The 25,591-nt window shown below is 38.3% G+C and overlaps 1 protein-coding gene across 1 annotated transcript; it reads left to right on the forward strand.

The window, feature by feature from the left end:
* Positions 1–1,224: 1,224 nt before the first annotated feature.
* Positions 1,225–22,822, forward strand: LOC124287139 (probable N-acetylgalactosaminyltransferase 9). The gene is made up of 11 exons (XM_046723626.1): positions 1,225–1,636; positions 3,872–4,038; positions 5,646–5,823; positions 7,487–7,690; positions 11,678–11,795; positions 12,860–12,947; positions 14,254–14,351; positions 15,616–15,750; positions 17,014–17,121; positions 19,274–19,408; positions 21,673–22,822. The coding sequence occupies exons 1-11, from the start codon at positions 1,302–1,304 to the stop codon at positions 21,808–21,810; spliced, it is 1,704 nt and encodes a 567-aa protein (XP_046579582.1). The 5' UTR covers positions 1,225–1,301; the 3' UTR covers positions 21,811–22,822.
* The last annotated feature ends 2,769 nt before the right edge of the window (positions 22,823–25,591 follow it).

The following is a 25,591-nucleotide window of genomic DNA, read 5'->3' on the forward strand; positions in this document are numbered from 1 at the left end:
ACTAACTCGACGTTTAGCCAAGGACCGTCTGCTCATACACGTGATATGCGCGTTGTGCTCACAATCTGTTCTAGGTGCATGATCATTCGCAGATGCAAACTCCTTTTCAAAACCTGATATTAGTGAGTGAGTTTAGTTTTGTGCCGCTTTTAGCAGTATTCCAGCAATATCACGTCGGAGGACACCAGAAATGGGCTTCACACATTGTACCCACGTGGAATCGAACCCGGGTCTTCGGCGTGACGAGCGAACGATTTTATCACTGGGCTATCTCATGAACCAGTGAAGATCGGGGTTAGCAACCCATGCTTGTCGTAAGAGGCGACTAACGGGATCAGGTGGTCAGGTTCACTCACGGTGTCAGTGGCTGGATTATTTATTATTTTATTTTTATTCTTCATTTTTATGTTACAATTACAGCAGTTTCATGTTCTCCAATTGAAAGTATTTTAAGTGTACAGTGAATAGTGTTGATATAAATACATAGTGTACAGTACTCTTATATACAGTACACATACATACAAGGCACATATACAGTCAGTCAGTTATAGCATTTCTAAAAAGTAAATGGAAGGGTGACCAGAAAGAATGAAAACTTGAATAGTTACAATTAGAAAACGCAATGAATTTTGAAATTTCATAATATTTTACTATTACTTTTTGAAACTATATAAAATTGAGTTTCTCTGCTTTCTTATTACATTAATACAACATATATTTTTATTATTATTATCGCCACATTGATTGGATTATTACGTTTACCTTTAAATCCAAATAGAATGTCAGTCACTGGATTGTCTGGTTCAGACTTGTTTATGTACAAACCGCTGACATACAGCTCTAACCTTTCTGAGTATGGCGTTAAACAACAAACAATATTAATTGAACATCGAACGAAAAGCATGCTAAGCAACATATTCTCACTCTCCCAGCAGAGACCCTCTCCCAGCAGAGACCATTATATAATAGAAACTCATTATGGTCTCTGCTCCCAGGCAATACGATCAAAGTAATTTGGGACATTGTATATATTAATTATGATAGCTATAGTATGGCTATGAATGACATGGACGAATAATCGTACAGTGTTGCTGAATCACAAAAGTCTAGGATCGAGGTCGTTATGGTTATTGATCTGTAAAAGATATTACACGTGGCAATTTCCAAGCGCCTGTCGTCTGCTATAGAGGGAATATTTTAGAGTTATGGACCCTTGGCGTGACGTCATTGAGCATGGCGAACTTCTGAAACTTTGTGACAGGTGTCTAATACAAACTTATTATATTTCAGTAACAGCAATAATGAGATTATTTTCACGTTACAAGAGGATTAAATTGAGGACTGTCGCCTTATTTGCAGTAGCGGCTATTGCAATATATTACATCTACAGCAACTGGTATGCCTTCACGAGTTGGGAGACGCCGGACGACTTGCTCTCTCTTCGGAAAAAGCGATATATGGATTATCAGAACGGTGAACTTAAGCGGACTGGACCAGGTGAATTAGGAGAAGGTGTTCGTTTGGAAGGAGAAGAAAAAGCAAAAGCAGAAAAGCTTATGGTTAAGGAAGCGTTTAATATAGTTGCAAGCGATAAGATAGCCCTCGACAGGGGCCTAAAGGACATGCGAGAACCGGAGTGAGTATACATTGTGTTCCGTGAAACTCCACCTATCGTATATACCGTAGTTTATGTCATTCATAACTGACGTTAAACGTGGTTACATAACTCACCAGACTTGTTATTATATGTTTTATGGCAAGGGCATGTTATCCCTTATGGATTGTTTGTTTGTGTACAACTGCATGTGACGTTTATTGACACTAGGCTTGTTTAGACAAGGTAGCTAAGGAAGTGCTGTAACTGTCCTGAACAGACAGGATCCATATCTCAGCTCTGACACTGATTCGGGATGTAAGTGACTGGAATCATTCAGTTAACATGTGTGCTTTCCTTACCCTCAAATTGGTATTTCTTTATTCAAAGGTGGCTGAAATAATGGGGCGGTGGGGTAGCCTAGTGGTTAAAGCGTTTGCCCCTCATGCCGAAGATCCGGGTTCGATTCCCCACATGGGGACAATGTGTGGAGCTCATTTCTGGTGTCCCCCGCCGTGACATTGCTGGAACATTGCTAAAAGCGTGTAAAACCAGTATCACTCACTCACTCACTGAAATAATACAGATGTGGTGTTAAATACTACCTCACTTATTTCATAGTTTAAACTGAATATTAGTGAAATCTGTAACATAAATTAAAATATTATTGTTAAATAATGAAATTAAAGCTATTTCACTTACTGTAGTTTTGGAGGTAAACTATGCATACTTACAAGATTATTGATTATGGCGTAGGAATGAGATCCATGACCAATGCGATAGTGTTGTCAAAAATACCAGGTATATACAACCTTGTATATCCTAGTGTGGTCAGTAAATATTTAGCACAGACACTGCTGTGTCAATATATTCAGAGTGCAGAGTCATTTTGTCAACAATAATTGGCTGTTGATAAATGTGATAAGTAGATTTAGCACCTGGTGGTCAAGTGTTGGGAATTGGTTAAAATCTCATAATTGATGATTGCTTCATTGCAACCGATCAATCATCGGAAATAATTGGTTAACGTCATTTATGAAATTTCCCTGGTTATGTTTGTTAATGCACAAAAACATAAAGAAAAAACATGTAGTTCTTGTGAGTTTTTTTTGGCAAATTTCACATCTTGAAAGGATGACTAGTATGTTAGGAACATAGATTTCTTGGGGTCTTTAAGATAAATTCAATCATGATTTGAAACGAGCTTGTAGTGCTCATGAAATGTAACTGACAAAACCAACCTTGTGAAAAATATTGTTAATTCAAAAAGTGTTCCAGAATTGTTTGTGTTCGATTATGAGAAAACATGATTGATTGCTTGGTCGTTTAGTCACTGCGACCAATCTTCGATTATTTCAATTAATCGGACCACCACTAGTGATCATGTGATATTATCATCATTGAGAGAGTTAGCATGAAGTGATGTCTATGTACATTGGTGTGTTATTTTGACTAGGTTTATATTCAAGGTCGCACACTCTATCCCATTTCCATTGACAACTTATATGTTAGCTGAACCCTTGGCAAAATCTCTTTTTAAAAAATCCTTGATCTGCCTCATGATATTGATGTCGATCATCGAGTTTATTTTGCGAAATTCCCACAGAATAACATCTTGATCATAGGTTTGCTATCACCAGATTTGCCCCTTTATATTTTTATTTCCATCATACTGTCTTGTGAATGTTTCTTTTAATGAAATGCAGTGTTTATTATACAAAGAATAATACCTATTACATCGATACTTTTTCTAAGACGATACAATTATCGATTCTTTCAAAACTTTATCGATATTTAGTTTTGAAAGTGGCGGTTTAAATATGTTTATGTATCGTTTACATTTTGTAATTGTATCATGTTTTTTGATGTCATGAAAGTTATAAATGATTATTTGTCATGCACAAAGATGGGAAATTAGAACTTTTTATTCTCTAAGAATAAAAAATCGTGATCTTTTCATGGACAATTATAAAATATGTAATATTAATGTTCAAAATGTAACTAAATGTACGCAATAATGCCGTGAAAATAGGTATCGTGATACGTATTGAATCATGACATGGGTATCGTGATACGTATTGAATCATGACATGGGTATCGTGATACATATTGATTCATGAAATGTATGTATCATGACGTTCCTAATACCTATGATTAGTAAAACAAATATGTTAAATCCTTTTTTAGTACCTAGATTGACCATGTTTTGAAGGACATTTAGTTTGGCACAAATTTACAATGTGTCCCTTTTTAATTTCTTTTCTCGAAATTTGACAGATGTAAGACACTAGTACATCCGAAGGTACTACCCACTGCCAGTGTTGTGATCATATTCCACAATGAGGCTTGGTCACCCCTGATACGCACTGTCCATAGTGTAGTAAACAGATCGCCGCCGGAATACCTCCATGAAGTGATTCTCCTGGATGACTTCAGCGACAGAGGTGAGTGTCGGAGTGAGTGAGCGAGATCATGGGTGAAAGAGCATATAACTTTTTATGAGTGTGTGTGAGAGATTGAGCAAGGGAGATATTTTTCTAGGGTTCCAAATTTGGTGTCAGTTAATTTTTTCACACAATTAGGATTTTAAGTGAGCGAGTGAGTCTTTGAATACACGTGAGTGATTACACAACGCTGAGTACACAAGAGTGAGTATTATAGTGTATGAGTGTGTGTAAGAGATTAAGTTAGGGAGATTTATCTAGGATTGTAAACTTACTGCCAATTCAATATGTATAAAAAAATTGAATTTTTATAGTTCCTTATTTTGTGAAATTCAGGGGTATTTGGGCATGTTTACCAAGATGCAGTGATGCACTATAATTAACTGTAGTGCATATCTATATGTATATGCTTGTAGCTTTGTTGACAAGTGAACATCTAATACCTGGGTGCTATTCCACAAAGTGACTTTAAGTTTAACATTAAGGTTACTGGATGCCTCACGTACATCACAGACTTTTCTGCAGTCGGTAGTTTGTCCACTTGGTGAAGACTGTGCCCCTCACTTGCTGTTTTGAGCTAATTGAGGTCTTGGTTCCACAAAGCAATCTTAGTGCTAAGATAATCGTAACTCCCATGCTTTAACATGGCTAATGTTCATCGTAAGATCACTTTGCTCAGTGCTAAGATGAACGTAACTCCCGGACTTTAGCATGGCTAATGGTTGTCGCAAGATCACTTTGCTCAGTGCTAAGATGAACGTAACTCCCGGACTTTAGCATGGCTAATGGTTGTCATAAGATTGCTTTTCTCAGTGCTAAGATGATTGTAACTCCCATACTTTAACATGGCTAATGTTCATCGTAAGATCACTTTGCTCAGTGCTAAGATGAACGTAACTCCCGGACTTTAGCATGGCTAATGGTTGTCGCAAGATCACTTTGCTCAGTGCTAAGATGAACGTAACTCCCGGACTTTAGCATGGCTAATGGTTGTCATAAGATTGCTTTTCTCAGTGCTAAGATGATTGTAACTCCCATACTTTAACATGGCTAATGTTCATCGTAAGATCACTTTGCTCAGTGCTAAGATGAACGTAACTCCCGGACTTTAGCATGGCTAATGGTTGTCGTAAGATCACTTTGCTCAGTGCTAGGATGAACGTAACTCCCGGACTTTAGCATGGCTAATGGTTGTCATAAGATTGCTTTTCTCAGTGCTAAGATGATTGTAACTCCCATACTTTAACATGGCTAATGTTCATCGTAAGATCACTTTCCTCATTGCTAAGATGAACGTAACTCCCTGACTTTAACATGGCTAATGGTTGTCGTAAGATTGCTTTGTTCAGTGCTAAGATGATCGTAACACTCATGCTTTAACATGGCTAATGGTTGTCGTAAGATTGCTTTCCTTAGTGCTAAGATGATCGTAACTTCCTAATTTTAACATGGCTAATGGTTATCGTAAGATAACTTTGCTCTGTGCTAAGATAATCATAACTCCATGCTTTAAGTTTAACATGGCTAATGGTTGTCGTAAGAACACTTTGTGGAACAAGACCCTTGATGATTTGTATTTGCATGAAGCCTCTTCTGTTTTGTTCCAGCCGGTCTGGGCCAGGAGCTGGTGGACTTTGTATCCAAGACGTGGCCTGATGGCATTGTTCGTATTGTCCGCACCAAGGAGCGAAGTGGACTGATCCGAGCCAGGATAGCTGGGGCTAAGGCTGCCACCGGTGACGTCCTCATTTTCCTTGATTCTCATTGTGAGGCCAGTCCAGGATGGTAAGTGCATTTTCGTCTTCAATATTAAGTGTGAAAGTCAACATGGTAGGAGGATTCTTGTCATTACTGGGGTGATGGGGTAGCCTTGTGGTTAAAGTGTTGACTCGTCACGCCGAAGACCTGGGGTTTGATTCCCCACATGGGTACAATATGTGAAGCCTATTTCACTCTCTCTCTCTCTCTCTCTCTCTCACACTCACTCACTCACTCACTCACTCACTCACTCACTCACTCACTCACTCACTCACTCACTCACTCACTCACTCACTCACTCACTCACTCACTCACTCACTCACTCACTCACTCACTCACTCACTCACTCACTCACTCACTCACTCACTGTCATTACTACAAAGAGGATACTTTGGTCTGGTGAAGTGTGGCTGTACATTTGTCACTGTCTCAATCTTTTGACCTCATGATTATGTATATTATGTCTAATGCCGCTACAACTTATCCTTGTTTAGACAATCACTGAAATGAGCCAGGGAAAATTATGCTTGTTTACTGAAAGCATATTCTTGAGTTTTCAAATGAGATAAGAGATCAATGTGTCTCAGTATGAATAAGAAGCAAGTGTTGCAACAACATATGAGGGTACTTCATTGGTAGTCCATTGTACAAGTGGACCAGGGTTTATCAACATCACCTCAGTGACTTCGACACAGATCAAACAGTCTCTCTACTTCAAGTAGTTCAGCTTGAGTCAGTTTGTGGTGGCCAAGGATTTGTGAGATGCAACTGTGCTGGGGCCAAACGGTGTCAAACCAACTGCTGCAAATGTTTCAAAGCAAAGCTAGAGTGCAATTACAGATGTGACTCAAGTCTGCCATGTACAAACAAACACTCCTAAATGTCCATATTTACGAGTGTGATGTAATGTTGAATCCCGCCAAGCGTGGAATGTTAAATGGAAAATGTTTCCGTGACCAAAATGATCTATGTATCGTTCAACAGTCTCTCTGCGCAAATGACAGCCTATGATCATCAAAGATCCCTAATATGTAATTTACCATTGTTTACGTTCTATTGTTGTCTTGTAAATTAAGATTAATCCTAATAAACATGGTTATTCTTTGTTACAGTATTATTTCGTATAAGGGTTCATTGTACAGTATAAACATTAGGAGTCATAACCAAGAATATGCTTTCAGGAAACAAGTCTAATTTGCCCTGGTTCATATCAGTGATTATGTCTAATTACTGAAAATTTCATTAATTAGACATAACCACTGAGTGAAACAGGCATTAGACATAATCACTGATTATACTTGTGTCCTGTAACAGGATCAGGACATGTTCAAAACATTATACAGCGTATTCAGGTTCTCTAGCTTCAGGGGGCGGTGGGGTAGCCTAGTGGTTAAAGCGTTTGCTTGTCACGCCGAAGACCCGGGTTCGATTCCTCACATGGGTACAACGTGTGAAGCCCATTTCTAGTGTCCACACTGTAATATTGTTGGAATATTGCTAAAAGCGGCAAAAAACTAAACTCATTCACTCACTCTTGCTTCAAAGCTCCTGGCCTTCAGGCCCACCCTTTCTTTTTAATGCTACATTATCTGAGATGCTTGTTCACCAACAAAGTATTTAATGTAAGCCATGATAATGCAGAGCTGACTAAAACAATATCAGTAAAAAAACACTTGCTTTTCTTATGCAGGCTGGAGCCATTGTTGTCCCGTATCAAAGAGGACCATACGGCTGTGTTGTGCCCGGAGATCGACAGTATTGATAAGGACACTCTCCAGTATGGGAGCACAGGAAGCTTCTCTGTGGGGGGATTCTGGTGGAGTCTGCACTTCTCCTGGAGACCCATCCCTCAGAGGGAGCGGGAACGCAGGAAGTCTATGATCGACCCCATCAGGTAACATGTTTTGTAATTATATTATTTCTGGACTCGAGATTGAATATTCTGCCCAGAAAAGACTGTAGCATCCTTGGAATGAAATTGAGAGTTGAAATACTTGAAACCTGGTTTTTAGTACATTTACCAACTTTCACACACAGACACTCTCACCTGTAATACCTGTGAAGGTCCGGGTTAGAACTGATCTTCAGTAACTCATGCTTGTCTTAAGAGGCGACTAATGGGATCGGGTGGTCAGGCTTGCTGACTTTGTTGACACGTAAACATTTCCCAAATGCGCAGAGCGATGCTCATGCTGTTGATCACTGGATTGTCTGGTCCAGACTCGATTATTTACAGACATCCGCCATATAGCTGGAATATTGCTGAATGCGGCATAAAACTAAACTCACTCACTCACTCACCTGTACATGTACACAAGGCTTGAAGTTGTGGCTGACACGTGGGATGAAAACTGTGGATATGAGAGAAGATATAAACTAACTAATTACATGCAGAATGGGCCATCAAGTTCTAGCACTATGTTTATGCCCATGTGGGGCATGGTGGGTGAGCTGCCTAAGGCGCCAGGCTAGGGATCCAGCAAGCTTGAAGTGTCGGGAATCGCACCCACCTGTGACCAGGTGTAAAAACCTTGGAGTCAACTTTGTGTGCAGACTCTTTCAGTGTTGTCACAACCCCTAGTGTACAGTACACAACCCTGTGCACTTAAAAAACCCACAAATCTGTTGGTATATGACCAGATGGTGGCCACATGAATACGTGCAAACACCCAGTTGCGGGTACAGCAACGTGCAGTAACTTTGGACAAAGTACTGTGACTATGTGTCCCAGTCCACCCAGATGTGAATGGGTACCTTATAAGGATGAGAGAGCCACAATAACTGTGTGCGCCTAGTGGCTGCAAGAGTTGTATGCTCCCAGGGAGTTGAGATTGATAATATGATGTGCCATTGAGATTGACATCCAATGATTCAAGGAAAAACAAAGAAGTGCTTTGAGCATGTACCAGTTGCCTGGATATGTGCGCTATATAAATATTTTATAATAATAATAATAAATATGATGAAGGGAAACTGTTCGATACACTGAAAACAATAGTGATTCGTAACAGGACTACTAAGCTATTTACTTCTACTATTTTCACTTTCTATTCATTATACAGTGAATCGATCCAGGGCATTCAAATTCAATTCATATCTCAGAGGCATTAAAAGTGTTCAGTTCGTACAGGAGTTCATTGAGATAACATAAGTGAATAAAGAATACTTCCGTCTTTGATTACTTTTAAAAGCTTTGGTCAAACCATCATGCTTTATTCTTTTGAATATGTTGCTTGAAGAACAAAAAAATCAAATTGAACAAAAATAAAAAGTAGGCTACTTTGTTAGCAAGCATTTAGTGGTCACACATTGAAGAAATGCAACCATTAATGCGCACGTTATTCATTGTGACATCACAGTCTGAGATAAAGGAGTACCGGTACCTAATTTCAAGCTTTCTGTTGTCCATAAAACTTTGAATTATTCTCTCAATTACTGAGTGATGCATTTTAAAGAAAAACAACAGCATATGGTTTTGTTGCTGTTAACTTCTTGGTAACCTAGGTAACATTTCTTTTGAAATTTAGAATGTGTAACACCTTAACCATGAGTAACCTACTGTTCTAGGTAATCTGCTCTGTAAGATGGTAAAAGTATGCTTTATGCTTTTGTAGACAGGTCTAATAAAAGCCAGAACACGAATCTGAGTTCTCTGAGATTTAATAGGTGTAGGAAAAAAGGGCGGCAGGTCGTTAGACTGCTTACAGTACTTGTCTATTAAACGGAGGTTATGCGGGACCGCTACGATCAAAAGCAGACGAACCGGAGCGTTCTGCTACCAAAAGTTGAATAGTGATTTAAAAATGAAACCTTAATGATATGTGTGATTATGAAGCAGAATGGGATTTAGAATAAACTTTACAAATATGTTACAGTTAAGGATTCTCAAATAATATAATGAATAATACACTTGTCCAAACTTTTGAGTTATTATCCTGACTTGAAGTCCAGACTTTCTTGATTCATTTGTTGTGGATTCTGTGTAAAACATTTGGCGGGTTGTTCAATATTTAATATCTTTTTCTAATTCCAATTTCAAATATATATTTTTATTATCTAAATTGTTTTAGAAGAAAAAAAAGAGAAAAATTTGTGGAGGAGAGATTTTAGATAAATTTTCAGCAAATTTTCAGTATATAGCCTGAAATAATTATTCATTGAAACGTGTTGCCTAGTTTGGGCAAATAAGCTCAAAAGTGTTGTTTTCATAGACTGAAGTGTCAAGCACTTAACACCTTTATTTGTGTCATGATTTATTGTAACACTTCTTTATGTAGTCTAAATGCACTGATCTATGTAACAGCTGTCGTATAACATGCAATATTGCCATTAAATTGGCAAGACAATAAGAACATGTGACAGATTGATAGAAACCTGTTGGGTGTGTATGGATCAATATCTCCCGCCAACCCAGCTGTTATTGTAGTTATAGTGAACAGAATACATATGATACATATGATTATCTTGTCTAATGTATCTTGTATCAGTGTCATGCTTATTGATTATATCTTATTTATGCTGTTCTGTTCGGTACTAATTTAATATCTTTGTGTTACTGATAGCTAGCTATCATGAAGTAGAAGATTTTCAAAATCTGTGATTAGCAGGGCTGCAGTCTGCTATGAGTTGAACATGAAATTATGAATATTGTGTAACGAAATAGGTATTAGGTGAGGTGAGGTGAAATTGGGTTTTACGTCGTGCTTGAGAATATTTCGCTCATATGACGACGTGCATGTGTGTGTATGTGTATGTGCGGCTGCTTGTACTAGCCCAGACTTAAGCTGGTTTTATAGTGCTAGCCCACGGAGATACCATGCCTCAGTGAAGCATGAATATCCCACTCAGACACATTATACTGACTCCGAGCCGACCAGTCCTTGTTGTACCCATTAATGCCGAGCGCCAGGCAGGGACCAACAAGTACCATATTTTAACGTCTTTTGGTATGACGCGGTCGGGTATCGAACCCGCGACCCTCCGCTCTCCGGGCGGACGCTCTAACCACTACACCACGGAGGCAGTCAGGTATTAGGTAATGAATACAGTAACAAGTTAGCAGCTGAAGTATTCATTATATACATTGAAACAACAACAATGTTTTTAACCATGTTGGCAGTGTTAGTTCATTTTTCTCTTTAAAGAAATCAGAAATATTTAAGGTTCGATTCAGTGAATATATGAGTGAATCATAGCTGACCAAGTAGTTAGTGTAATTCATGGCTTGTCTGTGTGTTGTTAATTGTCTATATCTTCTCAAACTGCAACAGGAATTATCCTTTGAAAGTACAAGGTCGTCATTAATATTTCACTTTTCATTTTGGCCAGAATGGTCTTTTGTATCCTGCCCTGTTCTTTATCCTCTGATGAAATGTCTTCTTGATCATGTCCCTCCTCTTCAAGGTGCAAAATGCATTAATTATTCATCATCATGGTAACGGGTTCGGTGTATTATATAATTAAGGCTGAAGGGGTCGTTGTCGGCACTGGTACTACATATGTGTACAGCAGGTACATTTCTGACACAGAAATGTACTCTAAACAAAATCAAAATACCGAAACATACATGGTACCCTAAACGGCAGATGAGTCCGTAATGTTAATGTTGTTGTTCCCGTTCAACTGACTGCGAGTGGTATTGTGTATTGCGATATATATTTGTTACTGTGTATGCTCGTTTCTTATATAACGCAATCAAATGTATTAAATACAACAGTATGACAGTTCCAATCAAGAAAACGGCATAATTGAGAATGGACCCGTCCTAGGGTATACTTCTGAATTCATATTTTGGCTAGGGTGCGTTTCTGTAGTATCTGTGCTGACAATGAGCTTCAGCTGTAAGAAATACAGTGAGTGACTTTTATTTTCTCCCCTGCAGGTCTCCAACAATGGCGGGAGGATTGTTTGCTGCAGACAGAAAATATTTTTTTGAAATTGGGGCGTATGACCCTGGAATGGAGGTTTGGGGAGGAGAAAATTTGGAAATATCATTTAGAGTGAGTGTTTCATTGTTTGATAGAATTTGTTAGTAGTTGCATGAGAACGTATCCTTGTTTATCCAGACTTTGTGTGAAATCGTCATCTCCAAATCATCATCATGACTCTCAGGTTTACTTTATCTCCATTCCATTTTGATAAAGAATCATTTCATTAAATTGGATACTTTTTGAGCCTCATTCAAGTGGAACAATGAATTAGCCATCCAATCAAATTAGTCTTATCAGGGGTGGAAATAACTTTAAAATTGCTAGTGTACTCTGGTACAGTGGCACATGTAAAATCACTTGCCCTGATAATGTTTCCACTATACCGGCCATTTCTTGTTGATTTTTTAAATAAACAACATAATTAACATTGGAAAGTCCACTGGACACCGGTACAGTGTGATATACAAATTTGCTTGCCCGAAAGAGAAAAACACTGGACTCGGATGTCGGGCAATGGGTTATTTCCGCCCCTGCTTATAGGCAAAAGAAATTCTGTGCTAAGTTGTATATTGGTGGGATGGAGGTAGTGGTGTATCCCAGGGTATATAATGTAATAGAATGAAGACATTATTACTCTGGATTGATGAGGATGAAAGACAAGCAGAGAGAGAAATCTACTGGTCTTTTGGGGCATCTAGGCATCTAGTTGTTGTGACCATAAAGTCCTAATTATGATATATTCTCATTTGTTATTTAAGAGAAATATGAGCCTTCAGAATTCACACAGTCCAGTAGCTCAAGGATACCAAATTGTGGTGTGTAGCTGTAAAAGTAAAATTCCAGTGATAGTCTTCAGAGACTTTGGCATTTGATTGGCATAATTCTGGAATAATAGAATAGATGTCATGGTAATTTGAAAATATTGATTTGCAGCATCTTCTGCATTAAAATGTTTGGTCACTAATATTTCAATTGATGAATTCTTTATTACCCAACTGTTACCTACAAAGCACTCATGCATTATATTATACCATTTTGTATCTGTGTTGAAAATCTGATTATGTTCCATGATTTATCATGCCCAAACCACTGATCGTGTCCAGAGATTCAGATGCATCCATATATATTTTCAGATCTGGATGTGTGGAGGAAAACTAGAGTTTATTCCCTGTTCTCGAGTAGGACATATATTCCGCTCCAGCCATCCTTACACATTCCCAGGTAAAATTACTCATCAAAGAATCTAGCTATCTGGTTGGCCAGTGGCTTGCATAAGCCTGTGCAGATATCATGATGTCAGAATGTGTGCTGTTACGTGATTTCTTGTCACATAACACTTGATGAACTTCGCCAATTGACAACATGCTCAACATAGATCTAAATGTCTTTCAAATGTCTATCACCAACCTTAATTTGGCATAGGTAGGATGAAGTTAAATTGTATGAACTGAATTTTAATGTTTTAAAATAATATGTAATATTCAGCTCATCAAATCACATGCACACCATTATTGACATGTAACTCAAGACTTGGTTCTCATGGTCTGAATGAGTGAGTAAATTTAGTTTTATACTGCTTTTAGCAATATTCAGCAATATCATGTTGGGGTGCCATGGTCTGAGCATTTAGATGTAGAGTTGCATCCTTTAAGCATTCCAGAAACCTATGATCATGGGGTTGAATCCAAAGGCAACCTGATTATGCTTCACGGTTGGTCAGCAACACTCCTTTGTGTGTTTCACTGAAGTGGTAATCCGCAAACATGAGGAGGGTCTGCAGTAGTGGTGAAATTTGATGACATACTTTAAAATGGTTTTGTGTGATCTTAAGGTGCTTTATAGTTGGTGTTAGAATTAGAGATGTTAGCATCGTGATACGTACATGTATCATATCCCACACTTATATCGGGATTCGTATCATATCGCAGCTTCAGTGCACAATACTTTGGCAATATATCGTCTTGACTACAATGTTAGGATCGTTATGTATTGTATCTCAGGTTGTATGCCAATACCAGCTCTAGTGTCAACCAAGTCACTAGTCTGCAGGTCAGCAAAATCCAATTGCAACGAGTGTGCTCATCACTTGACATTAATTAAGCACTTCATTAAGCATACAGGGAGTGAGTGAGTTTGGTTTTACGCCGTATTTAGCAATATTCCAGCAACATCACGGCTGGGGACACCAGAAATGGGCTTCACACATTGTACCCATGTGGGGAATCAAACCTGGGTCTTCAGCAAGACTTGCAGATGCTTCAACCACTAGGCTCACTGCCCCCATAAGCTTACAAGGTCCATGGCCTTTAGCCGTAATATAAAGGAAATTCTTATCAAAGTGGTCGGAAACCCGAACTCTTTCACACTCTTTCATCGTATCCCAATTGCGTAGGTCAATGCTCATGCTGTTGATCACTGGATTGTCTGGTCCAGACTCGATTATTAACAGACTACTGCCATATAGCTGGAATATTGCTGGGTGTGGTGTAAAACAACGACCCAAACTCTTTCACTGTCACTGTTACAGGGAACAAGGACACTCACGGCATTAACTCCATGAGACTTGCTGAAGTATGGATGGATGGCTACAAGCGCCTATACTACACACACCGGAGAGAGCTGCTGGTCAGTAGTGTTGGAACAGGGGTGGAAATAACTTTAAAATTGCTAGTGTACTCTGGTACAGTGGCACATGTAAAATCACTTGCCCTGATAAGTTTTCCACTCTACCGGCCGTTTGCTTGTTGAATTTTTAAATAAACAACATAATTTACATTGGAAAGTCAACTGGACACCGGTACAGCGTGATATACAAATTTGCTTGCCCGACAGAAAAAAAACGCTGGACTCGGACGTCGGGCAATTGGTTATTTCCACCCCTGTGGGAATTGGTTAAAATCTCATAATTGATGATTGGTTCATTACAACCGATCAATCATCGAAAATAATTGGTTAGCGTCATTTATCAGATTTTCCCGGTTATGTTTCTTAATGCACAAAACATAAAGAAAAAACATGTAGTTCTTTGGTTTTGGGTTTTTTTCAAATTGCTCATCTTTAAAGGATGACTAGCATGTTAGGAACATAAATTTCTTGGGGGTCTTTAAGATAAATTCAATCATGACGTGGACGAGCTTGTAGTGCTCATGAAATGTAACTGACAAAACCAACTGTGTGAAAGACATTGTTAATGCAACAAGTGTTCCAGAATTGTTTGTGTTCGATCATGAGAAAACATTACCAATCTTCGATTATTTCAATTAATCGGACCACCACTACTGGTCAGTCTCATTGAAATGTTTGTCCAAACAGTCTAGTGCCAGTAATGTTGACTGATCAGCATTCTTTGTTTCATCATATGTGTTTAAGAGTTCCATTTTGGGGGTCGTTTTTCAATTTTCATTTGGTCTGTTATTAGTGGTTGTCAGAGTGGCTGTAGTTATCTCCTTTGTTGGCTGCCATAGGTCTGCTTTTGTAGCCCCTTAAGGGATTTAATATAGCATTCAAATGTAGAGCCTTTCCCATGTTGTGTCTTGACCTGTGGATGGTACATTTGTATGTTAAAAGCATTATTTGCCATTAGCTTGAATTCCAGAATTGAACGGATCATAATCTTGTCTGTCATCATGAAACTTATGCGTTTCAGCAAAGTGGAAAACATGAAGGCTTGCATCAGTTGGGGATTTCATCACACTTTTAGGTTGACAGAACTGAAATTCTGTTTAAATACTGTTTAGACATGTCCTTCTTACATACATTTATTTTATTTTTGTGTGTATAAAAACACCATTCACAATAGCTTGTTTTGTCCTTGGTTATTCATACTAAACTTACGGACTTAATGAATCCACACAATCACCATATTAATGCACAGCATCTTTCTTTCAAGGGCAAGGACCATGGGGACATCTCAGAAAGAAAGGCTTTGAGGGAGAAGCTGAAGTGTAAAAGTTTCAAGTGGTATCTGGACAATGTTTACCCTGAAAAATTCATTCCTGATGAGAATGTGAAGGCTTGGGGAATGGTAGGTTTACATTTTGATGTGCGTAACCATGGTAATCCTTAGAAAGCACCCATTTAATCCTTAGAAGAAATTTGTAAATCAGTAAATCTTCTGTGGGTAAGATCAATATTGCTCACCGGGACCATCCATAGTCTAGTGAGTGAGTGAGTGAGTCACAGAGTTTGTTTTTATGCTGCTTTTAGCAATATTTCAGCAATATCACGGCAGGGGGACACCAGAAATGGGCATCACACATTGTACCCATGTGGGGAATCGAACCTAGGTCTTTGGCGTGGTAAGCGAACATTTAACCACTAGTCTACCCCACCGACCTTTCATACCTTCGAAGGTTACAAATGAGTTGGACAGAAAGCAAGTTACAATTAACAATGCTTTATAATTAGCAAAACTAAAACTGTGGGTAGTTCAATGAGCTGCATGTCAGATTTCACCGTTGCCATGGACTACTCGTTTTTGTGACATTTACAAATAGAAGGTTCTATTACTTAGATACCTGTATGTTCCAAGACCTGCCTTGGTATTTCTTCCCACATTAATCAACATGCTGTGATAAAGTATACCCTGTCTGGTCTTGCATGTTGTGAGAGGGGGCGGTGGGAAAGCCTAGTGATTAAATCGTTACTGAGCACATGTTCGATTCCCGACATGGGTACAATGTGTGAAGCATATTTCTGGTGTCCCCCCCACTGTGATATTGCTGGAATATTGCTAAAAGGCCTGTAAAATCATACTCACTCATTCACTCACTGTTGTGAGAAAGGCCATAGGTAGTCAAATACCCTGAAGTACTCCCATGTTTTGTATAAACACTAGGGGTGACTATTGCAACATACTATTGTGATAGCGATAATCTATTGCGACCAACTAGTGCAATACTATTGCAATAGTTTTTTTCTCCTTGAATTGTCTCATTTGAAGTCATTTTCTAAATGAATGTATAGTTATAGTTTGCTGCCACACTTGTTTAAGAGGTAACAGGGGCGGATAACTCAAAATCAAAGTGAATGAATCTGGTACTTCCTGTATTTTGCGTTGTGCATTTATCAACGGAAGTCAATTACTAAACTATCGATAGTCACACATACTATATATCTATGCATTGATAGTTTATCGTTTCTACCATTAATTGCTATCAGAGAATCAATGCATCGTTACAGCACTAATATACTCTGTGTCTGAATCTACCTAGTCTTGAATCTCCTGGTGCATTGTAAAGTAATGCATGAATTGTATAAACTCTAATGCACCCACTTCCTGTTTCAGGTGAGGAATCCGTCCAGCAATATCTGCCTTGACACACTACAGAAAGACGAAAAATCCTCTTTCGACATGGGATTATACTCCTGTCAGAATGGTGTCAGTGCCAATCAAGTGAGTTTTTCTCAAAAGTATTATTAACCCATTCAACACCGTAGGCTGGTTTTCTGGCCAAAACGTCACCAGTCCCCAGACACCGTAAGCCGGAAAACCGGCCAAGCAGTAGTCGCATTAAAATGATATATAATTTTAGGAACCTAACTAACATATGATTCATTTATCAAATCTATCTCTTTTCATAATGCCTGAAAACACTCATTACATTTCAATTGGCCATATATTATCAACAGAATTAGAATTATAATCTATTTTTTGCAATGTTATTGAATAAAAAAGATTCTCGGACACATGCTTCGGCAACGGGTCCACATCGGAGTTCTCAATGAGAAAATTAATGATGTTTCGAGGAAATTAAACAATTTAAATAAACTGAAGAATAAAATCAACAACTGTGCTCTCATAATAGTTGTCAAACAAACATTATAACTTACTATTTCCATCTTTATTGAGCGATCGTGTAATGTAATTCAAGTGACTTCTCGGCTTTCGTCGCTTCGAACTTTACGCTCGGACACAATGTTTAATGCTAAAATATATGCATTAAACTTTCTTGTCACAGGTCATAACCTAGCATGATACGTCAACTAACTCCATAATATACGTATAGGTGCTAATTTTTGCGTAACACGTTCAGAATAGCATGATATTTACCCAAAACTTTCGTCTGAACCTACAGGTTTTCATTTACGAGGACAGTATCCATTGCTGTTATCTGATTGGCTGCCTTAGGTAACGTGTCTGATTTTGATCAATCATGATCCTTATAGCAGACTGAGGCAAATAAGCGTCATTAGAAACCAATCTTTATCCAATGAAATCGCTTCTTACAACTGTGAAAATACTCTTGGCAAGGGTACAGTGATATTGTTGATGCTTTCGAACAATACCCGCCATCAAACGAATCGCCTCACATGTTATTCATATGAAGCTTCGAAAACGGAGGTATTTCACGCTGTTGTATCATGGTACCGAGGGGAAAGCCACTGATATCGGGAAATAGACGACCATACATATTATTTCAGAAATCTTTTTATAATAATTTTCCGATTAATTTTCCGAAAAATGAAAATATAAAAGAAATAGGTAAGGGAATATTATGACATGTTACAAATGGGAAAAAATCGCCTCATTTTTTGCTTCCTTCTTGGTTTATCTTGACATATAAATGTGTAAGCTTGCATTTTCATTAATAATTAACTTATTTAAGTTGTAGTCGTATTACTTGAATAATATGATAAAAAATAACTTTCATATTTATAAACAGTGGGATTAGACCTTTCAAATGGTTTTATGATATGTAGTAGTAATAATGATTTACGAGCTGATATTTTCCTTGATAAACATAGGCTTCATCTATGACCTCAGAGTCTCTGGGAACTCGGTGTCATGGCAGTAAATGCCTCTGGTTGACTGGTGTTGAAAGAGTTAAATGAACCATTTTCCATTGTGTAAAAATGAATATTCTGGTGAAACCGTGCATGCCATTCAGTGATACATTACCTGCAGGGGTGAAAATAACCCATTGCCCGACGTCCGAGTCCAGTGCTTTTTTCTGTCGGGCAAGCAAATTTGTATATCACGCTGTACCGGTGTCCAGTTGACTTTCCAATATTAATTATGTTGTTTATTTAAAAAATTAACAAGAAAACGGCCGGTAGAGTGGAAAACTGATCAGGGCAAGTGATTTTACATGTGCCACTGTACCAGAGTACACTAGCAATTTTAAAGTTATTTCCACCCCTGTACATGTGTTGATCCTGATCCTGATAGCCCAGTGTTTTTTGTGTATAATATATCAAGTACATAATGATACACGACTACATACACACATGACAGTGTTATAACTTCATTATTGCCCATTATGCATAATTTCTTTATCTTTTTGACAATGTTTGAGCTCCCTTTTCACTAATCATGTGGTCAGCAAGCTTCTGTTGTGATGTATCTTCAGCCATGATGTTGTAGTTTTTGGTTCAAGCTTGTGACATCCTTTCCTTCCCTGACATCCTCTGCTAATTCTATTTGGGCAGCTACAGGCTTTTGTCACTCACTCACTCACTCACTCACTCACCCCACCCACACACCCACAGAAATTATTAACCAACAGTTGAGAGAAAACACTCACTCACTCCAACGAATGCTTCAGATCCTGTCAATCAGCATGACTGATGAATTTCGTCGAGAGGAGGGCTGTTTGTCGTCCAGCGGTGTAGCAGGGCAGGCGGTGAGACTCACGGGATGCGCAGGAAACGTAGAGACCTTGAAATGGAAACATAATAAGGTAAATACCTAACTGGCTGGTTTGGTTTGGTTTGGGTATTGTTTTACGCCAAACTCAACAATACTCCAGCTATATGGCGGGAGTCTGTAAATAATCAAGTCTGGACCAGACAATCCAGTAATTAACAGCATGAGCATCGATCTGTGCAATTGGGATATGATGACATGTGTCAACCAAGTCAGCGAGCCTGACCACCTAATCCCATTAGTCGCCTCATACGACAAGCATAGGTTATTGAAGATCATTTCTAACCCTTATCTTCATGGGTCTCTTAACTCACTGGAGTCGTATTCTGTGTTGGAAAACGGGTGGTGGGGTAGACTGGTGGTTAAACCTTACGCTCATCACGCTGAAGACCTGGGTTTGATTCCCACATGCCTACAATGTGTGAAGCCCATCTCTTGTGTCTGCCGCTATGATATTGCAGGAATATTGCTAAAAGCGGCATTTAATCAATCACTTACTGTGTTGACCCGTGAAGATCCGGGGTAGAATAGGTCTTCAGCAACCCATGTGCTTGCCATAAAAGGCGACTATGCTTGTCGTAAGAGGCGACTAACGGGATCGGGTGGTCAGTTTCGCTGACTTGGTTGACACATGTCATCGGTTCCCAATTGCGCAGATCGATGCTCATGCTGTTGATCACTGGATTGTGTGGTCCAGACTCGATTATTTACAGACCGCCGCCATATAGCTGGGATATTGCTGAGTGCGGCGTAAAACTAAACTCACTCACTCACTTACTGTGTTAGAAAATGTCACCAGCAACCTTTACTGATTGTTAAAGGTAGCTTTTCATTAGGTTATTACTTCTGTCAAGCCTTTGCTCAGGGTGTGTTTTGTGACACAATGCCAGAGTCCACCAGTAATGGAAGGGAAGTAACTCTGCTATTGCAGTGGCTGAAAATACCCCTGAGGAGTTATGTCCCTGTGACAAACACAGGTGGCTCAGTCCTCTGAGGCCAGACAATTGTCTGTGCAGTTACGGCCTTCCATGAAACCTTTGATTGTAGATTTGATTGCCTATTCATCTATCTAGGTTTTTCAGCACCATACTAGTGATCGTGGCTTTCAACAGAGTGATAAACAAAAACCTGCATTTCTTCAGGCTTTTGTTAAATATCAAACTATGGCCCATTGATATGGTCTTCCCTGTTTATGATGCAACTGAAATACTGTTCAAAGTGACGTCAGCCAATTTCACTCTTGGTGTGATACCATGGGGATCCCTTTCTTTTGTTTTGTTCATTTGTTCTTGCCGCGCTCAGCAATATCCCAGCTATATGGCGGCGGTCTGTAAATAATTGAGTCTGGACCAGACAATCCAGTGATCAACATCATGAGCATCGATCTACCCAAATGGGATACTATGATGTGTTAACCAAGTCAGTGAGCCTGACCACCCGGCCCCGATTTCTCGAAAGAAACTTAAGTTTTTACTCAAATTTCAAACTGAGTTTGACAATTTGAAACAGCTGAATTTTTAACTCAACTGCATTTTAAAAATTAAAAAAGCCCAAACAACTTAAGTAATCTATCCATTGAACTCAAACTAAGTAAACAATTTGAGTTTGGTGGATAGATTACTTAAGTTGTTTGGGCTTTTTTTATTTTTAATATGCAGTCGATTTCAGTTCATTCTGGCAATGCATTTTCTCAACTTTGAGTAAACACTCTAACTTAAGTCAAAACTCAGACTTAAGTTTGTTTCGAGAAATCGGGGCCAAATCCCATTAGTCCCCTCAAACAATAAGCATGGGTTGCTGAAGACCAATTCTAAAATGGATCTTCAAGGGTAGACACCTTTCTAAAATGGTTTTAAAGCCAAGTAATAAGGATTTTTTTATGATAGTGTTTGAGTACGGATATAATATTCACAGAACCTGTGGGTATTCTGGGTGAGAATATTGGTTTCCAGCAGCTATGCTTGTTGCAAGATGGAGTATTTATGCAGATCAAGTGGTCTGGTTCAGTGACTTGGTAGGATGTGTGTCATTGTATCCCGTTTGAGTTGGTCTATGCTCAAGAATTCAACCATTGACAAGTGTTTTCCAGATTGTATGTATTACAGATGGCTCTTGTATGCCTGGAATATTGCTGACTGATACCTTAAACAAGAAAACAATACGTACAGTCCACCATGTTTGTTTGTTGTTTAACAACGCACTCTGCAATATTTCAGTTATATTCACTATGGTATAACTTGAATATTGATGACTGTGCGATAAAAAAACAGTTACTCACTCCCACAATCTGTTTTTCAGAAGGACGGGACAATCATCCACGTGAAGTCAGGAATGTGTCTTGACAAGGCCAAACTGAAAAATAACGATGCCGTTGTTGTCAACCCTTGTAACGGAGACGATTCTCAAAAATGGACATTTGAACATTACCTTGAATAGAAATCAACATGAAGATTGCAATCCTTCGCCATTTTTCGTTAACTTATTGTGAGTTGTACTGAATACAGTAGGGGTACTCCAGGCCTCAACCATGACAGAACCAGACCACTGGATGGAGTGTTGTGATACTGCTGAAACTGTAGGCTTCTAGACCTGCAATTTGTTATACTTATCATCAAGATTTCTCTGTGCGAAGCATCCACGGAAACTAAGGAATAAATCAACCATGCTGCTGAAGTTGTTAAAGAACACACTGTTTAATACAGATCACCAGCATTTATTTTGTATCAATAGCAATATGTTACTTACAAATGAGAAATGCTCACTTGAAACAGGTAGTTATGCCACAGCCTTAAACATTAACACATACAGCTGGGAACATGTCATGACACATTAAGTGTAGTCAGATGAAAATTTTGGATGTTTTTTTTTTGTAATTTAAATTTTATTTCTGAATCCCTGTTACAGTCAAAACTAAGCAGCCAGGGGACAGCTTGGTCTGAAGTTATACAGTAATTTAACAGGACACAGGTGGAATTTTTTATGAAACAAGACAATCCATTCACTCACCATTCACACAAGTACAAGATTATTTTTTAATGATCAAACATATTAATAATATAATTAATTCAGTTGTCTTTGAATAAGCCATTTCGAATAAAATTCGGCGTTACATCTTTTGTTAAAGAAAATACATTTTTCAATACTATATCTCAATCTCAACTCACTTCGGAACTGAGCAGTATTTGGTAAAACAGAATTGAGCTTGCATTTGTACAAATAATATTTTTCCAATAATATGAACAAGTCAAAAACAAAGTCAGTAAAAACAATTTTCTTACAGCCAAAAATTATCAGTTTTAACTTTGCTTAGTAGTAAATGATTCTGCTCTGATTATCAGAACATACTCAAGCTGCAATCTAAGATTATAATATGGACCAGTACTGATCATGGGTTGAAATCTTTTAGGCAACTATGTGAATAAAGCAGAGCATTAGGCTGCAATGTGAATCATGCAAAGCTTTATGCTGTTATGTGAATCATGCAGAACTTAAGAAGCTATGTGAATCATGCTGATCTTTATGTTGCTATGTGAATCATGCTGATCTTTATGCTGTTATGTGAATCATGCAGAGCTTTCAGCTGCTATGTGAATCATGCTGATCTTTATGTTGCTATGTGAATCATGCAGAGCATTAAGAAGCTCTCTTGATCAAGCAGGCCCTTAAGCATCCTCGATAATCTCCAGGGTATAGGTTACAATCACTCTCCACTATACCCTGGATTCATCCACGGCTTGGGGGCGATGATTTTATTACCTCCCTTGGCTTGCTCCGCATTCTCACAGTAGCCAATCAGCTAAGCCGCCATTACAACCGAGCTTGCCAGTGTCAACAAAGATTGCAGTCGCAGTTTCAAAGGTTTGTTCGCAGTGCCACTCAGATTTTTTGGGAAATAATAAAGACAAATTCACAGATCTGAAACTTTAAAAAGAATATATGAAAGAACTCCTACTACTTCTTTCAGAGTACCTCTGCATCAATTGTGTTGCAAAGTTTAAACAGTTAGATAATTTAAGACGTGAAAGTGAGTAGTGGTACGCTCAACTTCCCAGCATAGGCACCTGACTGGATAAAAAGTCAGCAAAGGGAGGTAATAAAATCATCGCCCCAAGCCGTGGATGCATCCAGGGTATCGTGGAGAGTGATCGTAACGTATACCCTGGAGATTATTGAGGATGGTCCTTAAGATGCTTTGTGAATCATGCAGAGAATTAGGCTGCTATGTGAATCGTGCAGAGTATTAAGCTATGTGAATCATGCAAAGCATTAAGAAGCTATGTAAATCACACATTGAACCATGCATGGAGATAAGTATGAAAGTGTAGCATACTTCAGATACATGCATGATCTCATGGTGACAAAGTAACAGATTCCTACTGCTGAGTTTTACGAGGGTATTTTGATTTTTTACATTGTGTGATTTTTCAAATTTCTTCCATGTGCACAAGACATAGTGCTTTAGGAGTACACCTTACAATTTACCCAATCTACTATAATGTACAATAAGTAATTATAGTAGGTGGTCCTTTGTTTAGCATTTGTTTTACCACATCACTGGGGCGGTGGGGTAGCCTAGTGGTTAAAGCGTTGGCTCGTCACGCCGAAGACCCGGGTTCGATTCCCCACATGGGCACAATGTGTTAAGCCCATTTCTGGTGTCCCCCGCCGTGATATTGCTGGAATATTGCTAAAAGCGGCGTAAAACTAAACTCAGTCAGTTTACCACATCACTAAATGGATTGAAATGTGTATGTCCAGTATGTGAAACAGGTCATCCTCACCTGCCTGAAATTGGAATTTATTTTTAAACTCTCATTATTATCAGTATGAAAACCTTATTTGGAAGTGTCTCAACTATGTTCAACTTGCAGTTATAGCTCTAGAACTTGTCTAATGTCTTTACTGCTTTCATATGGGGGAATATGTACAGCGTTGATTTGGGAAGTTATTACAATATTCACATGAGGAATATATACAACATTCATGTAATATGTACAACTTTGATTAGCGAAGTTATTACAATGTTCACATGGGGAATATATACAAGATTCATGAGGGAATATGTACAACATTGATTAGGGAAGTTATTACAATGTTCACATGGGGAATATATGCTACATTCATGTGGGAATATGTACAACATTGATTAGGGAAGTTATTACAAAATTCACATGGAAAATATATACTACATTCATGTGGGAATATGTACAACATTGATTAGGGAAGTTAATACAAGATTCACATGGGGAATGTGTAAAACATTTATGTGGGAATATGTACAGCGTTGATTAGGGAAGTTCTTGTAATATTCATGTGGGGAATATATACTACATTCATGTGGGAATATGTACAACATTTACTAGTGAAGTTATTACAACATTCATGTGGGAATATGTACAACATTTACTTGTGAAGTTATTACAACATTCATGTGGGAATATGTACAACATTTACTTGTGAAGTTATTACATTCATGTGGGAATATGTACAACATTTACTTGTGAAGTTATTACAACATTCATGTGGGAATATGTACAACATTTACTTGTGAAGTTATTACAACATTCATGTGGGAATATGTACAGCGTTGATTAGGGAAGTTCTTGCAATATTCATGTGGGGAATATATACTACATTCATGTGGGAATATGTACAACATTTACTTGTGAAGTTATTACAACATTCATGTGGGAATATGAAGTCTTGATGTGGGGATTATTTCAGTCTTTATATATTCGTCATATGAGCGAAATATTCTCAAGCATGACGTTAAACCCAATTTCACCTCACCTTCAATCTTTATATGGAGAATATGTGCAAGGTTCATTTGGTGAATATATATACAATATTGATGTGGGAATTATTTCAATATTCATATGGGGAATGTATACAACATTTGTGATGTGGGGATTATTTCAATATTTATATAGGGAATATGTACAGCGTTTATTAGGGAAATATATATGCAACACTTGTACTGGATTATGTACAACATTCATATGGAGAATATGTATAACAGTGATATGGGAAAAGAAACTGTACATAAGACTTGCTAGTTAGCATAATTATTCACATTGGCATGGCTGTTGGTTTGTATGCTGTTCATATTGAGCAGGCGCCTCAAAGAACTATTATTGTCTCATTTAATTGCCGACCCTGGATTATCTATATTTTAAGTTCAACAATGATTTATATCAAAACATCTTACAGCAACCTC

This window comes from Haliotis rubra, unplaced genomic scaffold, assembly GCF_003918875.1.
Source record: "Haliotis rubra isolate DU_JTF1 unplaced genomic scaffold, ASM391887v1 Scf1105, whole genome shotgun sequence".
In the NCBI taxonomy this organism is placed as follows: Eukaryota; Metazoa; Mollusca; class Gastropoda; order Lepetellida; family Haliotidae; genus Haliotis; species Haliotis rubra.

Bases quoted from the DNA above. Each gene is read 5' to 3' on its own strand.
- LOC124287139 (XM_046723626.1), top strand. From the start codon at position 1,302: ATGAGATTATTTTCACGTTACAAGAGGATTAAATTGAGGACTGTCGCC. The intron at 14,352-15,615 runs GTCAGTAGTGTT...CTTTCTTTCAAG, and splicing joins CACACCGGAGAGAGCTGCTG to GGCAAGGACCATGGGGACAT. The intron at 15,751-17,013 runs GTAGGTTTACAT...TTCCTGTTTCAG, and splicing joins ATGTGAAGGCTTGGGGAATG to GTGAGGAATCCGTCCAGCAA.